This window comes from Glycine max, chromosome 16 (assembly GCF_000004515.6).
Source record: "Glycine max cultivar Williams 82 chromosome 16, Glycine_max_v4.0, whole genome shotgun sequence".
In the NCBI taxonomy this organism is placed as follows: Eukaryota; Viridiplantae; Streptophyta; class Magnoliopsida; order Fabales; family Fabaceae; genus Glycine; species Glycine max.
In genome coordinates this window covers 124,347-146,818 of record NC_038252.2, presented here as the reverse complement: position 1 = coordinate 146,818, position 22,472 = coordinate 124,347, and the positions used below count along the sequence as shown (strand labels likewise).

Sequence of the window (22,472 nt, the reverse complement as noted above, 5' to 3'; positions counted from 1 at the left end):
CTCATTTATATATTTATATATACTTATACATGAGTCAAGTTCTCATGTTTCTTAAAACTATATATTTATTGTGTTCATATATATTCGCGTTCTAAGCATGTAATCAAGATTCTCCTCAAATTCAAAGAATTGAAAATTTTTCTTATAACACATGCTTCAAGACAAGTTGACAAGTGGTCGAAAGAGTAAAAAAATTATAAATATTTACTGTTTTCAATCAAAAGATAAGGAGTTATGTGTGATGAAAAAAAAGATATCAATTTACAGGAAAAGACAAAAAGTCTCGTGAAATCAGGGTTTGGATGATTGCTTGATGTGTGTTTTTTCATAAAAAAATTTATGAAATTCATTAAAATTCATCCTAAGAAAGAATTAATTAAAATTTGTATATTTTTAAATATCAAAAGACTTTTTTAAAGTAGTAGGAAATATTAATTGAATATCATAAGACTTATTTCTATTATTTAAAAATCTTAATTGAATATTTTTTTACAAAAAATTCTTTTGAAATACTTTAAGATCCTAATTAAATACACATCCTTATTATAAGAAGAAAAAAAATTTATGTATTAACAGTATAAAAGATCTTAGTCATTTAATCACAAATTTATGATTGGATGATAATCTAAAACTGTTATATATATATATATATATATATATATATATATATATATATATATATATATATATATATATATTAAACTCTAATTATAATGGTTATAAAAATATTATTTCATAATTTTTCCTATAATTATTTTTTAGTGTTTCATAAAAAAATTAGTATTAAATAAAACAATAAATGTGTTTAATATTTTAAAAAATACACTTAGGTGCCTTTGACATAGCTGAAAGTGAGTGATGAAAGGGAGCTATGCAATGAAATGAGTTGAAAGTGAGAATTACACGTGTTGGGTAGGAATTTAATTAGTTTTGGAAGAATAATCATTCAACCTTTCACATTTTAAGCAGCACATCCAATTAATTGGTCTCATAATTCCACATCATATTCAAGTAACACATTTTACTTGAATGGTATAATTTTAAACAACCTTAGCCACACTTTTATACTTTTGTTTTATTATGCTAACTTTGTTTCAATTAGAATTTTAGTTCTATTATAAGCAACAAAATATTTTTTAATCCCAACAATTATTGCTTGTAGAAATAATCAATTTTAATTTTAAGAAATTTAATATGATACTAGATCTCTTTCAGTGATTAAAAAGACTAAACGAAATCTTAAAATAAGCAATTCATTAAATAACTCACCTTCAATCTTCAATATGCTATTACAAGATAGTCAAATAATATATGAAAATATATACTACTAAAATAAGCTATCGTACTAAATAAGTTTACTTCTGATAAAATTAATTTATAAACTCTTAAAGCAACTTGCCAAATACACTCGTATAAAAAAATCAAAAATAAATGGAACTAAGTTTTGTAAAGAAATCAATTTAATGCAAAAGAAAAAACTACAAACAATATAAGTGACTTAACATTTAGTTAAAATATAAACAAATAGACACTAAATTATGATAAAAGTGATTATCATCTCTATAAATATATTTATTTCATGGCTTGTTCTTATAAATAATTTTTTCCTCGGTTTTATTAATTTGTATTATAAAATTTGTTTTTATGATTCCAGTCATTGTTGATGATGACATGATATATTTGACACATATATGATTTTTTTTTAAAAAAATAAGGAGTAAAATGAATATTTTTCAATATAATAAAGATTTATATAAAAAAATTATAATTTTATAAGGTGTGAAAAAATATACAGAAACTAAAAGTGTAAAATATCTTTTATAAGAATTAAAACTAAAATCATAAAATAAATGTATTATGATGAGAATTAAAAATATATTTATGCCTTATCAAAATTATACGTGTCATAAGTAAAAAAGAGAATAAAATAGAATAAATATTTTTAAGTTGTTGATAATTATGAGAAATTAATGATTAATAATATAAATTTTAGGATAAATATTCAATTTTATTCTTGAAAGTGTCAAATGCGAAAAATGTCATCCTTAAAAAATAATATTGTTTAGTTCCTGATGTGAAAAAAATGATGACATATTAATTCTTCTGTTAACTCATCAACGTTAACGTTAAATTTTATGCATATGTGACACATATAATGGTGATGTGACAACATTTGATATTTGTAACTTTGTGATGAGTCACTTGGAACTAATTTATCGACAAAATATAATATCTTTAGAGATGGCAAAATATAATATCTTTATAATCTCTAGTAAAATACAAAAGGTCACATTTTTTCACCCACCTTTATTAGAGTGAGAGAAAGTCTTTGTCTTTTCTTCTTTCTGTCAAGAGTGAGAGACAGGACTCTCACAACCTCCATAGCCATCATGGCAAAACTTTTTTATTGCATCATTTGAAGACAAAGACAAACCTATGTCATATACACCACATGAAAGGTAAAGTAACTAATCCAATGTCACTAAAATACAACTCGATGACAAATAAGTCCTTCAATAATAATACTTAATGTTAATGTCGTCCATGAACAATACCTCTAACTACCAATATAGTCCACACAATTAATTGACCAAAACCCAAAATATGGAACCCGTTGAAATATCCACCAACTAATAACTTACATTACAATTTTATTCACTTACAACACCCTTAAACCAACCACAAGTAACAAACCACCACCAACATACATCTCAGAAAAACTAAGTATTTTATAATATTTAGCTCTTTATGCAACTCGTCAATCTTCACTTTAATTTCTTCTATTCACTTTTTTTTAATAGGATACACCCATTCAAAACAATCATAGCTTACATCATCTTGCACATCAAATCACAGCTTCTAAATTCAGTCAGTGCATAAATTTTTCATGACACAAAGCAAAGCTACAACAAATAACATCTTATGACATAAATGAAACCAACCTTTGACAAAGGACAAGTGTAGAACATCCTTCTCGTTATTTTTTTCGAGGTTCAAATAACCTAATCGTTACATTCCTTATAACACTCATTGCATCCACTACTATTGGAAGACTCAAAATCACAATGGCTGTCAATAATTTTACACTTTCGTTTTGCTTCCACTAAACCTAGATGCTAACTTTCCACCCATTTGATATCAACCCATAAAGTTTGATACAAGTCATTGATCAAACAAGAGAAAAGATAGTCGTTTGGGAGAAGATGTGTGTAGATTGATTCGTTAGGAAAAAGAGAAAGAAGATTATACAAAGGAAGAGAGAGAGGAAGTAGTTGCTGGCAATCAATGATCACAAATAAAGGGTTACATTAAAAAAAAAAGATAATATTTAAAATCAACAAAATAACCCATCGTATTCATTAACTGTTGTGATGAGTTAACGAAAGAACTAATACATCACCATTTTCTCAAATTTGAGACTAAAAAATATTTTTGATATTTCAGGAATGAGATTGTTAGCACTTAACACTTTCAAAGACAAAATTGAATATTTACTTTAAATTTATATTATTAATCTTTCATATATACCAAAATTAAACATTAGGGTTTAACTTTTTTTATATAAAAAAAGTCTTAAGATTAATGATCTGAAAAGATTAGTAAATTGGGTGATAGTATAATAGATTTTTAAGCCAAAATGGCTGAAAATTAAACTTTAAACAAAGAGTGACCTGGAAAATAAATTTGTAAACGAGTGATATTATATACAGCTTTTTAAGCCAGAATGAATGAAAAATTGTAATACGCACGAGTTTTGGACTGTGGTTTGATCCGTCCCATCTCATATCCAGATGTAGTTCCGTATGAAAGCTGCAAATGGTCCCTCAAAATTCTTCATTTTTATTAAAATAGAAAACGACCTTGTACCGACCAAGCAAATGTAGCAGTCCATAAACAAGGCTAACAGTGCTTGTATAAAAATATCCATGTCTATCAACTACTTCCTCCGTTTCTTCTTTTTATTTGGTCATTATGTGTAAAGATAAAAAAATACAATGATTTTAATAAAATTATGGTGGAATTCCTTATTTTTACTTTACAATAAATATATGAATAAATTAATCAAAAATTATAAGACGAGTAAAGGTATAATTAACAAAATAATAATTAATGAGATGGTGAACTTTGTAAGCTATAAATAAATAGAAACAATTTTTTAAAAAAGAAATCCAAGGATTAAAAAGGAAGAGATAGTAGTATTTTATAGCAATGAGCAGTTAATGAATCTGCAAGGCAACGAATATTGAGGGTGGAGTGGTGTGGGGAAGCGACATGAATTGAATGTCTCTAACACATGACATGTGAGTTTCTGATGAATGACTTTCAGTAAAAACCCGTAGGTAGAAAATAAAAAATTCCTCTGGCTTCTGGCTTCTCAAAATGAATGAATTGAAATCCAGCTCTATTATCTATAGTCAAATATGAATTAATTATAGCTGCTACCTACCTTCCCAATGAATGGGTATTCGAGGATTAGCGGCGATGATGACAGCAGCAGCCGGAGATCCATGGATCATGAGGGAGAGAGATTTGGAGTCATACTGGGAAGGAGTGCTTCAGTGTCTTCTTCATCTCAGTTTCAGAGGGCTTTCTCAATGACAAGATCTTCATCGGTTTCAGAAAGATACCGCAGGATCCACGACCAGGAGGACACGCCAATAACAACATCACCTTCTATTGCCTCTAAGAAGAAGCAGAGAGGAGGCGCCAATAAGATCCTCAAAGCCTGTAAGCGCCTCCTTCGACTCTAGCTCTGCTTTCGGAGGATCCTCAAATATTTTACCATGTACCACTTTACTACTTTTCAATATTCATTCATCCATCCACCAAAACTGTATTAATTTATGCCTACTTTTTATTGGAAATTATCAATCAAAACATTCGGTTTGATAGCAAGATCTGTCGTATTCAAGGTGTCTCACGACTCATATATACATGGAATCACCATAACAATCATTACTGGTAGAGATGTACATCTCTGGTTGGATAGTGGTGAAATCACTAATGAGTAATGACTTTTGCTTTCTTGAATTTTTTAACTAGAAAAAAATGTAAATTTTTATGAGACCTAAATAGACAAACCAACAAATTGCTAAAGACATAATGAAGTCTAAATATTTTCATTGCTTTGCTTTGTATTCGAATTTCGGCTTCAGATTTCTATTGTTAATTTATTTCAAAGGTTTTTTTTTTTTTTTTGATTAGTGTTTATTTGCTAAAAACAAAGTTTTGGTTTGTTGGTGTTTTGATGGATATGGATGTGAAGTGGTCTGATTCACTGTACGTTGGTAGAACAATAAGGAGGATTCCCCCGGTCTGAGTGAGGGAGCACAAATCTGTATTTTTTTTCTTTCTTTTTCTTTAATTGATTATGAGGATTTTTAACTGTTAGAAATTGAGATATATAAATCAAAATAAATAGGGATAATTTTTTAGCCGCTGACTAACGCACCATTACCTAACTGGTGATAGAAAAATTTCTAATATATCACGAATCCAATGAATTTTTTTTATTAGATCCCAAAGCAAATTTAAAAACTTATTAGAAATTTTAAACATATTTGAGCTCAAAAAGTATAAATCCGTGTTAAATGTATCACACAGGTAGGAATTAAAGAGATCTAATCCAATTGATTGAATTTGATGCATGAATATTATAAATTCCTTAGTACGTAGATTACTACAAATAAAAAAAAATAACAAAATAGAGAGAAAGGGATATAATTACAGTGGCTCCAATTACGTACGGTTTCTTTTGAAACTGTATAAAATTATTAAGGTGGCTTTTGAATAAAAATTCTTCAAATATTCATAACAAAATTTAGAGATTTAATTTTGCTTGGTCAGAAGATGATGTCCGTTTATAATTTGTCATTTAAATGTTAGAGAGGAATCAAAATTGGCGATGAATAAGGTGAGAGGGAAGGGAAGGGAGCGGGAATAATGGTTGGTGTGTGTTTGAGAATGAAAGGAGAGACAGATTCTTTGGCAGAAATAGGAAATAGAAAATTGGTCCTCTGATCTAATATTTCTTTCTATATCCTCTGCTCTGCTCTGAATGCAATGAAATAATAATGGGGGACGAGTCGCCCAGAAACAAAGTGAAGTTCCTATGCAGCTACGGCGGGAAGGTCCTTCCAAGACCCTCCGATGGACTCCTAAGGTATGTTGGAGGCGAGACTCGTGTGGTTTCTGTCCCTCGTGAGATCACATTTCCCGGTATGTGTATGTATGTATGTGTATTCGAGAGAAATGTTACGTTAATATGTTATGTGATGTTGAATGTTTGATTTGTCAGAGCTAATGAAGAAGGTGAGTAGCATGGTGGAGGGAGTCGGAGATATGGTTCTAAAATACCAGCTGATACCAGAAGATCTGGACGCATTGGTGTCGGTGAGAACAGAGGAAGATGTGAAGCACATGATCGAGGAGCACGATCGGCACCATACTGGAGCCTTACTCCGTGCATTCCTCTTTCCCCCTTCCAAGCAAACAGGTTTGGTTGCGTGCGAACCGTATCTGTTGGAGCAGCGCTACATCGACGCCATAAATGGGATCATCCGAGCAAGCCCCAGGAAGGGCTCTGCCTGCTCTTCCCCAAAATCAAACTCCCCCGATGCATCCCCTCGCTTTTCCAATTCAAATTCATTGCATAGAGTCCAAAGCTCTCCTACCCTCACCGACCTTGGTGTGTTTTTGGATCATCAGCATCAAGGCCAACAACAGCAATATCATCACCCTAATTTTCATTTTTCTAGACCCCCCCAGGATCCTCAACGGCTTGGTGCAGGAAGGGTTCCCTCTTTTAACTATCATTACTCAAACATCACCAGACAACTCACCCACAGAGGAGACAGAGGAGGAGGTTACGCCTACTATGATGACTCTCCGCCATCCTATGCCCATGATAGAATTCATAGTGTGTCCAGGAGTCCTAGAAGAAAATCTATCTGGGAATGAATACCGTGTAATCTCTTATTTTCACAAATTCACCTATTGCTAACTTGTATCATATTTTATACAGGCCAGCCCACAAGTGTTAGATAATGTATTTTACGTAAATTACTAGTTTGTTTCTCGATTCAGCAATCCAGCCAACACAATCTGCCGTAAAATATATAAAAACATAAAACAAATACTAACCAATACCTTTAACAAAAGTAAAATATCCCACCATAATTTTAAATGATTTTTTTACTTGTTAATTCCTTAAGCAATCACCTCCGAAGAGTGGTTTGCAACGTTAAAGTAAAGGTTGGAAGAATCGTTTTCCCTGATAATCTGTCATCACGTTTCATAAGCTTAGTGGAACGCTTTCAGCCTATATAAAATGAATTGCACCCATAATAATACCAGTGTTACTGAGACAAAATTCCAGGGTACAAAGCGAGCATCAATGAGCACCTATGAAATCCGTGTCTAATTTTTGAAGGAAACACACACCTACTCTCCATTGACAAAAATCATTAAGAATTTGGAACAGAAGAAAACATATAACGGGGAAAAAAATACTAACATATACTCTCTATGGGTGTAATTAGCTGGCTGCTGCTCATTTAGAGTCGGTGAAATCTGCATCGATGACATCTCCGTCGGGTCCCTTACCTGAGGATTCTGAGGGGCCAGAGTCGGCACCAGGTGGTGTTGGCCCTCCTGCACCTGCAGCTCCCGGCTGGTTGTAAAGGGACTGACCAAGCTGCATGACTTCCTGGTTCAGTGCAGCCATGGCATCCTTAATAGCTTGGGTTGAACCCCCAGAAATTGCATCTTTAAGCTCCCCTAGTTTTGCTTCAACCTTCTCTTTTACAGGGCCAGGAACCTTATCTCCAAGCTCTTTCAATTGCTTTTCTGTCTGGTACACCACAGAATCTGCCTGGTTCTTTGTGTCAATGGCATCCCTCTTTTCTTTGTCTTCCTTTGAAAATTTCTCAGCTTCGTTTACCATTCTCTCCACCTGTATGTCATTCCAGAGTTAGTCCTAAGCATCATAAAAAGACTCCTAACTCAAATGACCCTTCACATTGGCACTTTTTTTTTTTCTTCATAAAAGAAGCAAGCAACTGGCAATTAAAAAAAAAAACACACACAAACAACATAAAAAGGCTATTAAAGTAATTGATTGTCAGAGATAGTGGATACCTCATCTGAAGGCAAGGTGCTAGCACCAGTAATGGTAATATCTTGCTTCTTCCCTGTGCCTTTGTCAATAGCAGCGACGGAGAGAATGCCATTGGCATCAATGTCAAATTTCACCTCAATCTGGGGAACACCACGAGGTGCAGGAGGGATACCGTCCAGGCGGAAGCTACCAAGTGATTTATTGTCCCTAACAAATTCTCTCTCACCCTGAAGGACGTTGATCTCTACACTGGTCTGTCCATCAGCAGCAGTTGAGAAAACCTCAGACTTTGAGGTGGGAAGGGTAGTGTTTCTGGGGATAATTTTTGTCATCACACCACCTAGAGTTTCCAGACCCAAAGATAATGGAGTGACATCCAACAGCACAATGTCGCTGACATCTCCAGCCAAGACACCAGCCTAAAAACATAAATTACAATAAGAAGCATTAATTAACAAAAAAATAATATGCTATCCACAAAACAAAACATTTGAGCAAACACTGAAAAGCTTAAACAAACATTCTCTGTCCCCTTCCAATTAATGATAAAAGCCAAATCCCACCTGAACAGCAGCTCCAAGGGCAACCACTTCATCTGGATTGACAGTGACATTTGGGTCCTTGCCAGTCAACTTCTTTACAAGCTCCTGAACAGCTGGGATACGTGTTGATCCACCAACAAGGATGACTTCGTCAAGATCCTTAAACGAGAGTTTTGCATCCCTCAATGAGTTTTCAACGGGTGTCCTGAGCCTGAAACACAAGTATTACTGTAGCTGAGTAGTTTGTTCAGCTTTAGTGAAATCATGTTTGCCATCCATTCATCAAATTCAGTACCTGTCAAGAAGATCTGAACACAATTCCTCAAATTTAGCCCTTGTGATGGTGGTCTCAATATGTTTGGGTCCATCAGCCGTGGCAGTTATGAATGGCAAACTGAAAACATATGGCATTAATGTCAACAGTGGTTTGGTAACAAGAGCACAATGAAAAAGCAACAGGATAGGATTGAGGAGAAAAGTAAATAATACCTGATGTTAGTTTGAGTCAATGTTGAGAGCTCCATCTTTGCTTTCTCGGCTGTCTCAGTGAGACGCTGAAGAGCTTGTTTGTCTTTCAAAAGGTCTATGCCTTCATCTCTCTTGAAGTTGGAAGCCAGCCAATCAACAATTCTCTATAATAGGAAACAAGCAGTTAGCAAGTAAAAAAGAAAATCATTCATTACTCACACTACTAAAGACAAGACAAGACAAGAGAAGAAAGAAGGGGAAAGGTACCTTATCAAAGTCATCACCACCCAAGTGGGTGTCACCAGAAGTAGAGAGGACCTCAAACACTCCATCACCAACCTCGAGCACAGAGACATCAAAGGTGCCGCCTCCAAGGTCAAAAACAAGGATTGTTTCATTGTTTTTCTTTTCAAAGCCATAGGCCAAGGATGCAGCGGTTGGTTCATTGATAATACGAAGAACCTCAAGACCAGCAATCCGACCGGCATCCTTGGTGGCAGTCCTTTGGGAGTCATTGAAGTAAGCAGGCACAGTAACAACAGCCTTGGTAACCTTATCGTTCAAAAACTTGGAAGCATCATCCACAAGCTTCCTAAGAACCTATAATATATAATAAAACAGTACAAAAGTCTTGGTATCAATAATAATAACATTAGATAGCAACATAAGAACGAGTAAAGTAAAGCAAAAATAGACAGACCTGGGCAGAAATTTCCTCAGCAGCGAACTGTTTGCCAATGGCGGGGCAGTCGAGTTTGACGTTGCCGTTGTCGTCTCGGATGACTCTGTAAGAGACCTGCTTGGACTCTTCGTCGACCTCAGACATCTTGCGGCCGATGAACCTCTTGACGGAGAAGAAAGTGTTCTCGGGGTTGACGACGGCCTGACGCTTGGCGATTTGGCCCACGAGCCTGTCGCCGTTCTTGGTGTAGGCCACGACGGAGGGAGTGGTTCTCTGGCCCTCGGCGTTGGTGATGATGGTGGGCTTACCGCCTTCCATGGCGGCCACGGCGGAGTTGGTGGTTCCCAAATCGATACCGACGACTTTCTCATTAACGACTCTGAGAGGGCGGAGCCTCCTGGGAGTGGGTGCGGACTTGACCTTGATAAAGGCGGCCTTGGTATTTAGCCTCTGACCTAAAAATAGGGTTCGGGAAAAGGAAGGGGTTCCGAGGCCGTGTATTTGGGCGCTTGAGCAAGCCATAGATGGTGATGGTGATGGTGTTGGTGTTGGTAATGGAAGCCCTAATCCTAATCCTCGAGAGAAGAACAAGGGTTTTTCAAGAGGATGAGGCTTATGTTATGTTCTCAGTGCTGCCACCTGTTTATATTCTAGAACCATCTCCTCCTTTCCATTTTTAACTCTTTTCTTTTTATATTTATTTTACTGTGTAATTCTTAGGATCTTCTTTTCTCACATCTCTCAAGCACAGACGTTCTTTATCGCCGCATCCCAACACTTTTGGATACTAATTAAATATGTTTCAGTTAATTTTTCTCCAACATGATTTTAAAATTTAAATATATGATCAAACAATCTGTGTATTGATAATAAAATCTGGTAAAGAATTTTCAAGTTACTCTATAAGCCATTTGATTTCAAAGTGAATTGTAACAAAATTTTGAAAAATATGTGACTAAAGATAAATGAATTCAAAATAATAAGAAATAACTAACCAAAATGGTGCTTCAAGTTAGGCCATTAATTAACGGCCACTTTATCAATTTTGCTAGTTGATAAAGGTTTCGACTAATTTTATCTTCAATGGAGCTCTTTTACTTCCGATTTTTGCTCTTTATCTTCAAGGTCTACCTTGCTAAACTTATCTTTCTTAAATCACCTCTCTGATCATTCCAAGTTTTGGGACCCGTAACAAACCAATATTTTTTATTGACTTCGCTTGACTCTATTTTTATCAAATGGTAATCTTTTAATAATTATAAATTTAAATAATTCAAAATAGCTTTAGATATATTTATCTTTATTCTTATCCTTAAAATTTGACAGCGATCTTATCATTTGGCGTTATCAAAATAAATTTTGAGTGATAATACTAAAAAAATAAAAAAATAACTTTTAAAAATATAAAAAAAATTACTTGTTTGCTCATGACTAAGTTTTGTTCCTTTATCATTTACTTTTTCGACAAACATATATATGGCTTAATACCCCATTTGATTAATTTCTCGTTGCCTACATATGCAATCCCAAAGACAATAATTAATCTTTATTCATAAGATTTTTGTAATAGCTTCTATAGCCTATTAGGAGGACCAAGGCCGACACTGACTATGATAAACCAAAGTTAGGGGAGATGGTATTAGATACCCCAGTAGTCCTAGCCTAGCCGTAAACGATGGATACTGGGGGCGCTGTGCGTATCGACCCATACAACGCTGTAACTAACGCGTTAAGTATCCCTGGAGAGTACGTTCGCAAGAATGAAACTCAAAGGAATTGACGGAGTTCGCACAAGTGGTGGAGCATGTGATTTAATTTGCAAAACGAAAAACCTTACTTGACATGCCGCGAATCCAAGTAATAATGAATTAACTGATGTAGCACTGCTATAGAGAAAAAAAATTAAATTATCACATATAATAGTAGTTTTATTTTCAAACTTCTTCTACACCCGTACAAATGTCAGCCAGCATTGCACCTTACATTAACTAAAACCATTTGAACTGTAGTTCTGCAAGGCACAAATCTTATAGCAATAGTTATATATTATCTACCAGTAGTAGCCACCCAATTACCACAAGCTGTCAAAGACCAACCTAGCAGACATAATTGACTCGCTGATCCTCTAAAAAAAAATGATTGGTAGTATTATGGAATGCTCAAATGATGCTAAAAACACCTTTAATATCCTAGTGGTTAATTAATCTCCCTACTAATATAATTAGAAAGCCACAATAAAAACGACAAGACAGGTAGCAATTGGTCTTCATATCAGAAACGGCTTTCCTCGTCCTGCATGAAGGTTGTCCATCCAAACCTCCATTTCCTTAATTATGATAATTGAAAATTGATGAGCTTCCTCACAATGACAGAGAAAGAGTTATCCGGCTCCAGCTTGCAGAGTTGCAGGTGTTTAGCCGCCTCTGCCCGATCAATAAGGTAAGCCAAGACAACAAGAATGAAAGGGTACGTTTATGTTTTTGTTTCAAATTTAATAATATTAACATTAATATTTTTTTTCTTTAAATTTATGCATGAATTTTATTTTTTAAAAATATAGTATTAACTTAATTATAATTATCAATATTGTATAATAAATAACATTAACATTAGCAATTTAACTCTTCATTAACGTCAAATTTTGATTTAATCTGATCTTAAATTATATTTTAAATTTATGCATAAATTATAAATTATATAATTCATAGCACTAAAGTGAGCAATATAATTATTCATTAAATGATTTTGTTTTACGTTAAATCTGTGCATGAATCTGATTTCAATTTTTTTTTAAAGGATTTCAAAAAAAAAATTTAAATCTTTGCATAAATTATATACACTTAATAGAATTAATGAGAGCAATTTTATTCTCCAGCAATGTCAAATCTGATCAAATCCAATCAGCGTTTGTTGTGAAGCTTGTAATTTTGATTAAAAGATTTGAATCAAAATTGATATTTGATTTTAGTAATTGTTACCTCTTTTAATCAATTACTGAAATCAAAATAATAGTTATTTGATAATCGTCTGACTTCTGGATTGAAGGTAAAGGACACGTCAAGATTGGAGGCTTCTACAATGTGACTAGAAGTAAGCAGTATCTGTGCCTCCCCTTGTTAACAGGGAGGGTCAAGAAAAATGAAATAACTTCAGTGAGGTGAAAAGGTAGAAAGTTGAATGAGGCCTAATGGAAGACTAACGTCTGTGCTTTGTCTTCAATTCCTCTCCAAGTTAGAGTTTGGAGTTTAGTCTACATCAAATTTGGTTGGTTAGGGACTGTTTACTTTATCCTATCAGAGTTTAATATGATCGGACAACAAATACTATAATGGATAAAATTATTCCAACATACATAACACATCAAACCAAACAATACAGCGTATAAACTATACTATACTATTATACTATAACCTAACACTATCATGTCTTTATAAGTTATAACAGAGAGGGCCTAGAATAACCAGAGGCACATGTCTGACATAAATATACATGAAAACGTTGTCTCCTGAACAAAAATAGAAAACAAACTCCTTTGACGATAAATAAATTCAAAAAAGAAAAAAGAAACTTTTCATATTATATAATAATAATATAATCCTAGTAACTCTTTCTGTGGAGTTTTTCTCGGATAAACCGGATAATTTACAACCTGCTAGTAAGTGACGACAACTTAGGAGGGTACGGGAATTGCTAGGTGTGCAAAGCCATAAATAAGTTCTGTTTACGCGCATGCTCTGGAATAAGCCGATTGATGACATCAGGGGGTACACCAGAAAGTTCTGCATGAATGAACAACAAACACGAAATTAAAGAGATAAATGCAAATTATCATTTAGATTTAAGACAAGTGAGTAAATCTGGTGTCATTCACTCCTGTATATGCTAAAATAGCCACTACCATTGTTGTTTTTTGGTTACAGAATTTGCTTTATAACCCTGACCCCACATCATAGGGCTAAAACTCACACCAACAACAAATCACGTGTGTAGTGAAACAAATCCATTGTTGGCTGGCTTTAAATAAAGCTATTCCAAATAAACTTCACTAATAGATTGTGCTGATCTATGAGAAACTACTTAAACTCACCCTGAGGTTTAAAATTAAACAGTGGAGGAAGTGGTCGACCATTAGGAAGGCGGGTGTTTGGGTCCCTCAATTCATCAAAAAATGGATGAATGCAAGCTTCCAACTGCAGTGTCATAATATCATGGGTCAAATAATTTTATATTATCCCAGGTGAGAAAAGTAAATAATTTTTAAAAAAATGGAGACATTCAACTTACTGCAGTGCATCTCAAATTGGGAGAGTACTGAAAGAACCTACAGACAAGGTCCACTGCTTCTGGGGGTAAACGTTTCTGAAAAACCTATCAAATTAGGATCATATCACAGTAAATCTCACAGTCAACCAAGAATCCTTTGAAATAATGTAGGTTAGACATTCATACAAGTTTTACCAATACTTTGCATATGCTCAAATTGAATAGCTTCACACACACACACACACACACACTCGAGAGGGACTAATGTATAACATCAACTCAACCCAGACATTAATGCCTATCCCTGGTTTTAGAATGTTTAAAAACGTCCCCGGTCCCTCACCAACCATTAGGAAACTGAAACCAAGTTTGAAAAATGCAGCCTATAATTTTAACTTCTGACAAAGTACTGTTCTACCCTCCTGGTATCTCTGGACATGGAACTAGGAAGTATCAACAATTGTCTACCTACATCAATGATTAATCTAGTATTACTGCACTACTCCAGTCCCATACCATATCCAGTGTGGCAAACAAATCAAAAATCAAAGAAATAAGTTGTGACTCCTTGATCTATATTCAACTTTTCTAATGCAACAGTAACTTAAAACAACAATGTATATCATCCTGCAATATGTACAATTAAACTACAACTAGGAAGTGGCACACATACATGGATCAAATAAAGAGAAAATGTAGTGGGGATAAAGGTGTAGAAAAATAAGTAAAAGTTTCTATTGCTTCTAAGAGAAAACAATACAGAAAAATTTGTCACATTAAAATAATATCATATTGAAATCCTTGCACAAAGAAGACTAATCATCAATACTAATGTAGGATATTAATTTTTTTTTCCTTCCAAAATGCACAACAGTATAAGGGATTATTCATATTATTATTATTTTGAAAAAATGGTGCTGGGGTAGGAAGGAAAACAATTGTCGAAAGGATTCTGCTTCTCATTTATATGAAACATCTCGGTTACCTTTTTTTCCCAGTGAAATGTCTCACTTATAAGGAACAATCTACATTAAAATACTGGATGATAATACAGAAATCACCATATCCCAGAAATCATATTCAAGCAGCCTCAATTACTCAGCTCTGCCAAATACTTAGAATCGCTAGAGGAAAAACATGCAGATGCAATTAGATGGACAACATTGATGCAAGTATCATTTATAAGAAATGCATAGTATCAGTACAGGTTCAACAATGATTAAACTGTAGCTCATCTAGGCAATGAATTAGCATATGCAAATTTAACCTAAACCCTGAATTACTACAAACATTCACAGTAAGTTACAGAATGTAAGTAAGCATAAGAGACAATGAACCTTGTGCCATGGATGAGGTTTTATCTGTGGAAACTTAAATTCAGTATAATTTGGGTTCATGCACTTTATCTCCTCCCTGGTTGGAGTTCCCAAAACCTGAAATAAAAATCATTAGATTGTAATTGTTCATGACTCCATTGGGAAAATAGTCTACAAAACTTTATATCAGAACAATGACAGAACTTGGTAAACCTAAATTACAAAACGTACAAGTAAAGGAAAATTTGCTTTCTCTTCGCTCTATCCCTCTCAAACCAAGACAAGTTAATCAAGCATTGTAAAACATTTCTACATTTAAGACTGGAAATCATCGCTATAAACAAAATATATATATCCCTTTCCTTGAGCCAGGATGCAGAGGAAATGTAGAAATCCCCAGAACATATACCATTTCTGGTAGACCCAACCGAATTTACTGTACATATGATGTCTAAAAAGAATATTTCATCATCTAAGATAGTAAATCCAGATTAATTGAAAAACATGGATGGTAAATCCTTACCTTGATGATTTCAACTAGCTGATCAACTCCACTCTCTCCAGGAAACAAGGGCTGCAAATCAACTTCAACTTCAGGAAAATGAAAAAGAAGACAGAAAACAAAGAAATGATGAAATGAGAAAAATTTGTCACATTTTTTTCTTGCACCAAATACCTGTCCAAGAAGTAATTCAGCCATTACACAACCAGTTGACCATATATCTATGGCAGTTGTATATTCAGTGGCCCCAAATATAAGTTCCGGAGCACGGTAGTATCTTGAACAGATGTAAGAAACATTAGGTTCTCCTTTCACCTGATGAATTAGAAGCACATGGATGAAACTTGAGGACAAAAAACAGTAGCTTCCATTAACCAACAGAGCACTTAGATCAATATCTTACCAACACTTTTGCACTCCCAAAATCACATAGTTTCAGCTGATGAGTGTGTGGGTTCACCTGACATGAGTAACATGCATTTGAGCCAACCAAATAGTAACAAATGGCATCACAGGTATATTTGCTACAAATTGTATCATCTTTCAGTTAGGTTAAGCCATTGTTGTAAAGGCTATAAACCTTCACATATCTTTCACATTGGATAAGAATATATTCCAAGAGAGTGAGATGTTAAAATTTTAAAAACAAAAAGTAGAAGTTGTCCATGACATGCTACCTGAATTTCTTTGACCAAGTGATTAGGTCATGTTATTATTAATATAAAGCCATTTTTGGGCCTCCATCCAGCAACTTAGGATTATTTTAAAAGAGTTTGTCTTTGACATGAACAATTAAAATTATAGTATACAGTAAAACCAGCATTCATAAACTATCCATTTCAATGCAAACTTCATTCAGTTTAAGACATCGTCTGCTGATTCAAGCAAACTGCAATTGACAAGACTTTCAAAGAGGAAGCCACCCATATTTGCACATGCAGAGAGATGGGAGGATGTGGGAGCAAGCAGTCAGACATATTTCAACAAAAAATAAAATGATAATCGAACATAATAAGCAGTGTGGATAACCATCTTCCATTCATCATTTGTTTGAGAGCATAACATACTAATTGCAAGAGGCATGAGCAAACATGCATGTAGAAGACCTAGTTGGGAGAGTAGATTAGATAGGTGAAACCATTAAAAAGGATTTAGAGGTCAATGGTTTGTCTACAGATAAGATTTACGAACATTATGACACTATTGGGTGCATGTAGCCAACCCTACCTAAAGAGAAAAGGCTGGGTTGTTGTTGATCACAAAATATTAATTGCATTTCAGTAAGGTTTCCTACTGTCCTTTAAGTGTATATTTATATTGGATATGAGAGTGTTACAAATTTTCAACATCGTAATTATCATGTAAATAAAAATAATATCATAATAAATGAGTGCAAGTGCATTGTGAGACATTGACTACAAAATAAGTTCCACATAACAAACAAATCAATAACTCAGAAATATCTTACAAGTAGGTTCTGAGGTTTGATGTCACGATGACATATACCAATGCAGTTATGTATATAAGCAAGGGCCCTGCAAATCTGCAGCCAAAATCAGAAAAAAGAAGAAATAAATAATCAATGGACTAGAAATTAATAGGGATTTAAAATGTGTAAATCACACAATACTTTACTTTCCTTTCCTTCTACAAGTCTACTGCTCATATACAAACGCAATATCCATTATGATTATTTTTTTTACTGTTTTGACAATTCTTTTGAGATAGAATTCCATATGTGAGAAACTGGAACTCAAATTCGTCACATCAGATAAAGCTAAAGCTGAGGAAGTTAATACGAAAATTAAACAAAAACAATTAAGCAGGGATTACAAGAGATGAGTTGGCATTTCATGGGCTAATTAATATATTATTATCAACACCTTGATACGGGTAGGTTATTCATAAATTTAAATACTGTGGGGATTGCCTCTTGCTATTATTATATGAATATGAATTTCGAGATCCAACTGAGAAGCAAGAAATTACATACCTGGTAGGTATAAAGCTTTACATATATTAAAGGCATTCGCTGGTTAATCCTGCTATAGCTCCTGGCGATGCGATTCACAGTTTCAGGAACATATTCAAGTACAAGATTCAAGTAAACTTCTTCTTTGTCAGTCGTTGAATAGAAACAATGCCTAAGGGCAACAATATTTGGATGATCCAGCATTTGCATAATTTGTAACTCTCTATTCTTGTAGCGCTTGTCCTGGAGAACTTTCTTGATGGCCACAATTTCTCCCGTTTCTCTACATTTGGCCTGATAAAAGCATTAATAAAATGAAGAAGGTATCATCAGCATGTCTGAAATACGATAAACAAGATGGGGTTTACAAAAGAAAACTCACTTGAAAAACAACACCAAAAGAGCCTGTTCCCACAACATGCTCAGAAATATAACTAACATTCTGAAAACTCAAACAAAAGAAATTATGTCAGAGGAGTTATTAGTAGTCAATAGTTAAAGTAACCAGAAGAGTTGTATGATACCTGCTTAGATTGACCATTTCGGCCACCAACGCTGGTTCTTATCACGTGACCAGTCTCAGCACCCAAACCATCAATGATGTCAGGCTCACTATCCTGAAAGGGTAGGAAAAAAAGGTGGAATTTAAGAAGAAAGAAAAGTTAGGGCAATATTTTGTAAAAGGGAAAAAGAAGAAATGAAGATAAATTTGAAGTGAATGACTGACTCTAACGTCCTCGTGGTCTCTCAAAGACATCTCAAGCATCTCTCTGCCAAGCCAATCGACGGAACTGGAAGAACCCCTGAAGCCACCATTAACAGACCTGGAACTGCCCACCCCACCACTTCCAAGGCTAGCAGACGCCATCGATGATCGATGATCGATGATCGATGATCGATCACCAACAATCCTCCCTTCTTTCTGCACTCATCAGATCTAATCACTCAAGTTACACTTTGTGGTGTCTTACTCTTTCACTTTCCACCCATTCAATTCTACACCATCTCTCTCTATTCATTCTGTTTTTTTTTTTTTAATAATTAATAATGATGTTATATATATAAAAAATAAAAATACAATTGTCATACATGTCCACTTTCCAAAAATCCACTACAAAGTATTCATCATATATCTCTCATCCAGCAATCTTGTTAACTACTTTTTTTCTTTTAATTCTAATTTTAAGTAGTGACAAAAGATCGAGTTCTTGGTATGTCTTGCTATGGAATTTTTTTTTCTTTTTTTTAACAAAGATATTTTTTTAATTTAATATATAATATCGAATTTAAATATTGTATATACAATTGTTAAATACATAATGGAAAGTATTTTCATCCACAAAGATTCTAACATAATTGTTTTCGATCAAAAATATATATCTCCTTTAAAAAATAAAGAGTACTAATTAAATCATTCTCATTATTAGTCCATCTTTAATCTTTTATTATTTATAACTATTGTATTATTAGTCTTTTAAATGTTAAAATCACAATGCATTTGTATTTTTAAGAATAAATCATATTCTTTATGGTTATTTTATTTATATTGTTTAAATTTAAAAATTGCATTTCCCTTTTTAAAGAGAGGCTATTTAAATATAAATCAACCTTTTAATATTTGTCAACCAACTATTATTATATTACTTGAAGAATGAATTTCACTTTCTTAATTAAATATCCTCAGCGCTCTCATTTCTCTCCGCAATAGATACATTATATATATATATGCTCACACAATAAGAAATTCTTAACACTCAAATATAGTTATAGACAAATTATTTATTTATCATGAATTTTAATTACAATATATTTTAAAATATCTATATTTATTATGAATTTAGTTACAATAAAATTTTATAAATATTTATTTATTAATTATAATTATTTAAAATATATTTATCATGTATAATGCACATAGTAAAATATGATTTTAATTTGTTGCATTGTTAGAATAAAAAAATATATTATCATTTAATAAAAAATCATCATAAATATGATTTTTAATATAATTATTATAAAAATAAATTTTTTTATCATACGTGCCTAATTTTTTTAATGGAAAAATAATCATACATAACTTATTTATTATTAGATGATAATATTTTTTTTTACAATATCAATGTGTAAACTAATTACTCTTAAAATACTAGTTATAAATGAGACACTTTTTTCTTTATTTTACAAATTTTATAGTAGTTATAACTAATTTTAAACACCACCTAATTTTGAAAATTATGATGTAAAAAAAGTTTCAACTTTGTTGTTGGGGAATGAATATGTAATTTTCAAAATGAAAAGGAAATGTGATGTAATAATTTAAATGATTTTTAAAGTAAAATAGGATAATAATTCTCTCCATTTTAGGTGATACGCGTGTCTTATGAATAATTTAACGTTTTCTCTTATAAATATGACTTCATAGTATATTTTATATATTATGTAATGTAATATACTTCTTTTACCTGAAAAAATACATCTAAATTTTATTTGTGTGTTGACACATAAGAGGATTAAAAATAAGAATAATTAAATGGGAAAGAGATTTGAAATTATATTATAAGTGTATTGCAAATTTTTAAAAAATTATAGTTTTTGTTTTTTATTTTAATTTCTAGAGTAGTACTAAATAAGTATTTTGTAGCTAACATGACCGAACTTGAGCTCGGTCTGGTGGTGAGCTAACATGTTAATATAGAGTTTTAGGATTTGAGAATCAAAACATAATGTGTTGTTTAGTTAATTATAGTTTTAGTCTAATTACATATTTTATCATCTAATAATTATCATCATTTTATGAATTTTATCACTTAAATTTTTATTTTTTTGTATATTTTACTATATTAGTTTTTTAAAAGAAAAAATTATCAACTAAGTCTTTAAATTTATATAAATGAAAAAACATGAGAATATGTCAGTTCTTTGACTAAATCAAAATATCTTATAAGATTAATCTCTGACTTTCAAAGTAGAAATGTCCAAAATTCACCCAAAAAAAAAGTATTTTGGAATTGCAAACTTCCATTGGTAATACGAATTGCCAGTGTTGTAGTATAAAAGAAAGACGCATTCAAGTGTATTGAGTAAACTGGAAAGTCTAAAATGGCATATTCTGGATATAAAAAAAACCGAAAGTGACACATATTGTGGATGATGTAAGTAATTTTGATTCCTTTGGCACGTTGTTTTCAAATTGGAACAGTATCATTTATCATTATTATATTCTTTAAACCAATGCCTCAAACCAGCGCGTATCAAGGAAATGTAACATAAAAAAAAGTGGTGAACCTAATTAACCTAACATATATACGCAGCTTTGTCAAAAGAATTGTATCATATCTGTGAAGTGAAGTGGTCCTTCTTTGATCACATTTCCGTAGACCTCAGACACACTCACTTAAAAATATAAAATAGAGCAATAGCAACATCTCGACTCTACTCTGAATATATTAAAATTAATTAATAAAAAAAATTACACATCTTTGCTCAAATTAATGTATAATATTCCATAGTATGTTGTTTTCTCTCTGCATGCATACTTCTAAAAGCAAGCCTGTCCCAGTTCCCCCCTCTGTGAAAGCATATTTAGGTACTCTTCAACCACATCATCCTTAATAATACAGTTTTTTTTTCTTCTCAGGTTTTATTTTAAAAAAATGATTGTGTATGTCAGCTGTCATAAAAGAAAAGAATGCATATTACAAGTGGTCTGAACAACTCCCTCCTTCTCTGGTGCTTTAATCACCTTTGATATTTTTTTATATTTTTTTCTCATTTATAACACTAAAACATAAAATCTTGTTCTACTCAAACCAATGTAATGTTAGCATTGTATCTTTGCTAATATATTTTGTCAAGGAAAAAGATTTGTCGACACTAATTAAAAGCTATTCAACACTTTAAAAGGAAATTAAAAGAGAGAAAAATGTGGGAAATATGTATATTCTGATGACTATGTTTATTAGTATTTCTATTAAGCATTACTTTTTTTTTACAAATATAATTAAGCTATTTAAAAATTAAGTATTAATGAAAGACTTCAGTTATTAATAAAAAATTATAATTTGAAACTTGCTCAAGGAAAAAATATTTAAAATTGTATTACTTTTCCTCCTTCATAGATTAATTGGCACAACAAAATCCTGCTATTTAGATCACACCTCTCTCCTCGAATTAATGTTTATTGATTCTTACTTCATCTATATATCCACTGAAATAATACGTGCTCGAAATATAATAGTAGTGTAGTACATATCAGTAATCATGTATCATTGCATGATCACACACACACACACACACACACACACATATATATATATATATATATATATATATATATATATATATATATATATATATTTGAGATAAAAAGAACTGGCTTATCATTTTAATTCAGCGTGTATTTGGTTGATAAAAAATAGGTGGGAAAGGAAGGAAGAAGGAGGAAAGAGAGTATAAATGTGTTATTTATATATATAGTGGTTTGGTTGAGGGGAGAGGGGTTTGGGAAGAATTTGGCACTATTGCTGGCTGCTGCTGATTCCTCTTTTCGTTGTTTCGTGTGCGTACCTGTTGGTTTATTTTTATTTTTATAAAAGTGCTGGATTAATT

General features: G+C 32.6%; 3 protein-coding genes across 4 annotated transcripts; 1 reads left to right on the top strand and 2 right to left on the bottom strand.

The window, feature by feature from the left end:
* Window positions 1-2,239: 2,239 nt before the first annotated feature.
* LOC100800353 (uncharacterized) lies at window positions 2,240-7,081 on the top strand. Its single transcript, XM_003548301.5, has 2 exons — window positions 2,240-6,219; window positions 6,299-7,081. The coding sequence occupies exons 1-2, from the start codon at window positions 6,075-6,077 to the stop codon at window positions 6,958-6,960; spliced, it is 807 nt and encodes a 268-aa protein (XP_003548349.1). The 5' UTR covers window positions 2,240-6,074; the 3' UTR covers window positions 6,961-7,081.
* Window positions 7,082-7,335: 254 nt separating this feature from the next.
* Window positions 7,336-10,526, bottom strand: LOC100800698 (stromal 70 kDa heat shock-related protein, chloroplastic). Its single transcript, XM_003548138.5, has 7 exons — window positions 9,830-10,526; window positions 9,397-9,729; window positions 9,151-9,293; window positions 8,957-9,055; window positions 8,683-8,872; window positions 8,140-8,538; window positions 7,336-7,954 (listed from the first exon to the last, which is right to left on the bottom strand). Exons 1-7 carry the CDS (start codon window positions 10,331-10,333, stop codon window positions 7,553-7,555), a joined length of 2,070 nt encoding a protein of 689 aa, XP_003548186.1. The 5' UTR covers window positions 10,334-10,526; the 3' UTR covers window positions 7,336-7,552.
* A 2,591-nt stretch (window positions 10,527-13,117) lies between these two features.
* LOC100820098 (shaggy-related protein kinase kappa-like) lies at window positions 13,118-18,907 on the bottom strand. 2 transcript variants are annotated; one of them, XM_006598701.4, is made up of 12 exons: window positions 18,592-18,907; window positions 18,389-18,481; window positions 18,247-18,306; window positions 17,886-18,158; window positions 17,361-17,435; window positions 16,296-16,352; window positions 16,067-16,207; window positions 15,914-15,964; window positions 15,412-15,507; window positions 14,096-14,170; window positions 13,899-14,001; window positions 13,118-13,590 (listed from the first exon to the last, which is right to left on the bottom strand). In XM_006598701.4, the coding sequence occupies exons 1-12, from the start codon at window positions 18,730-18,732 to the stop codon at window positions 13,502-13,504; spliced, it is 1,254 nt and encodes a 417-aa protein (XP_006598764.1). In that variant the 5' UTR covers window positions 18,733-18,907; the 3' UTR covers window positions 13,118-13,501.
* Window positions 18,908-22,472: the final 3,565 nt, after the last annotated feature.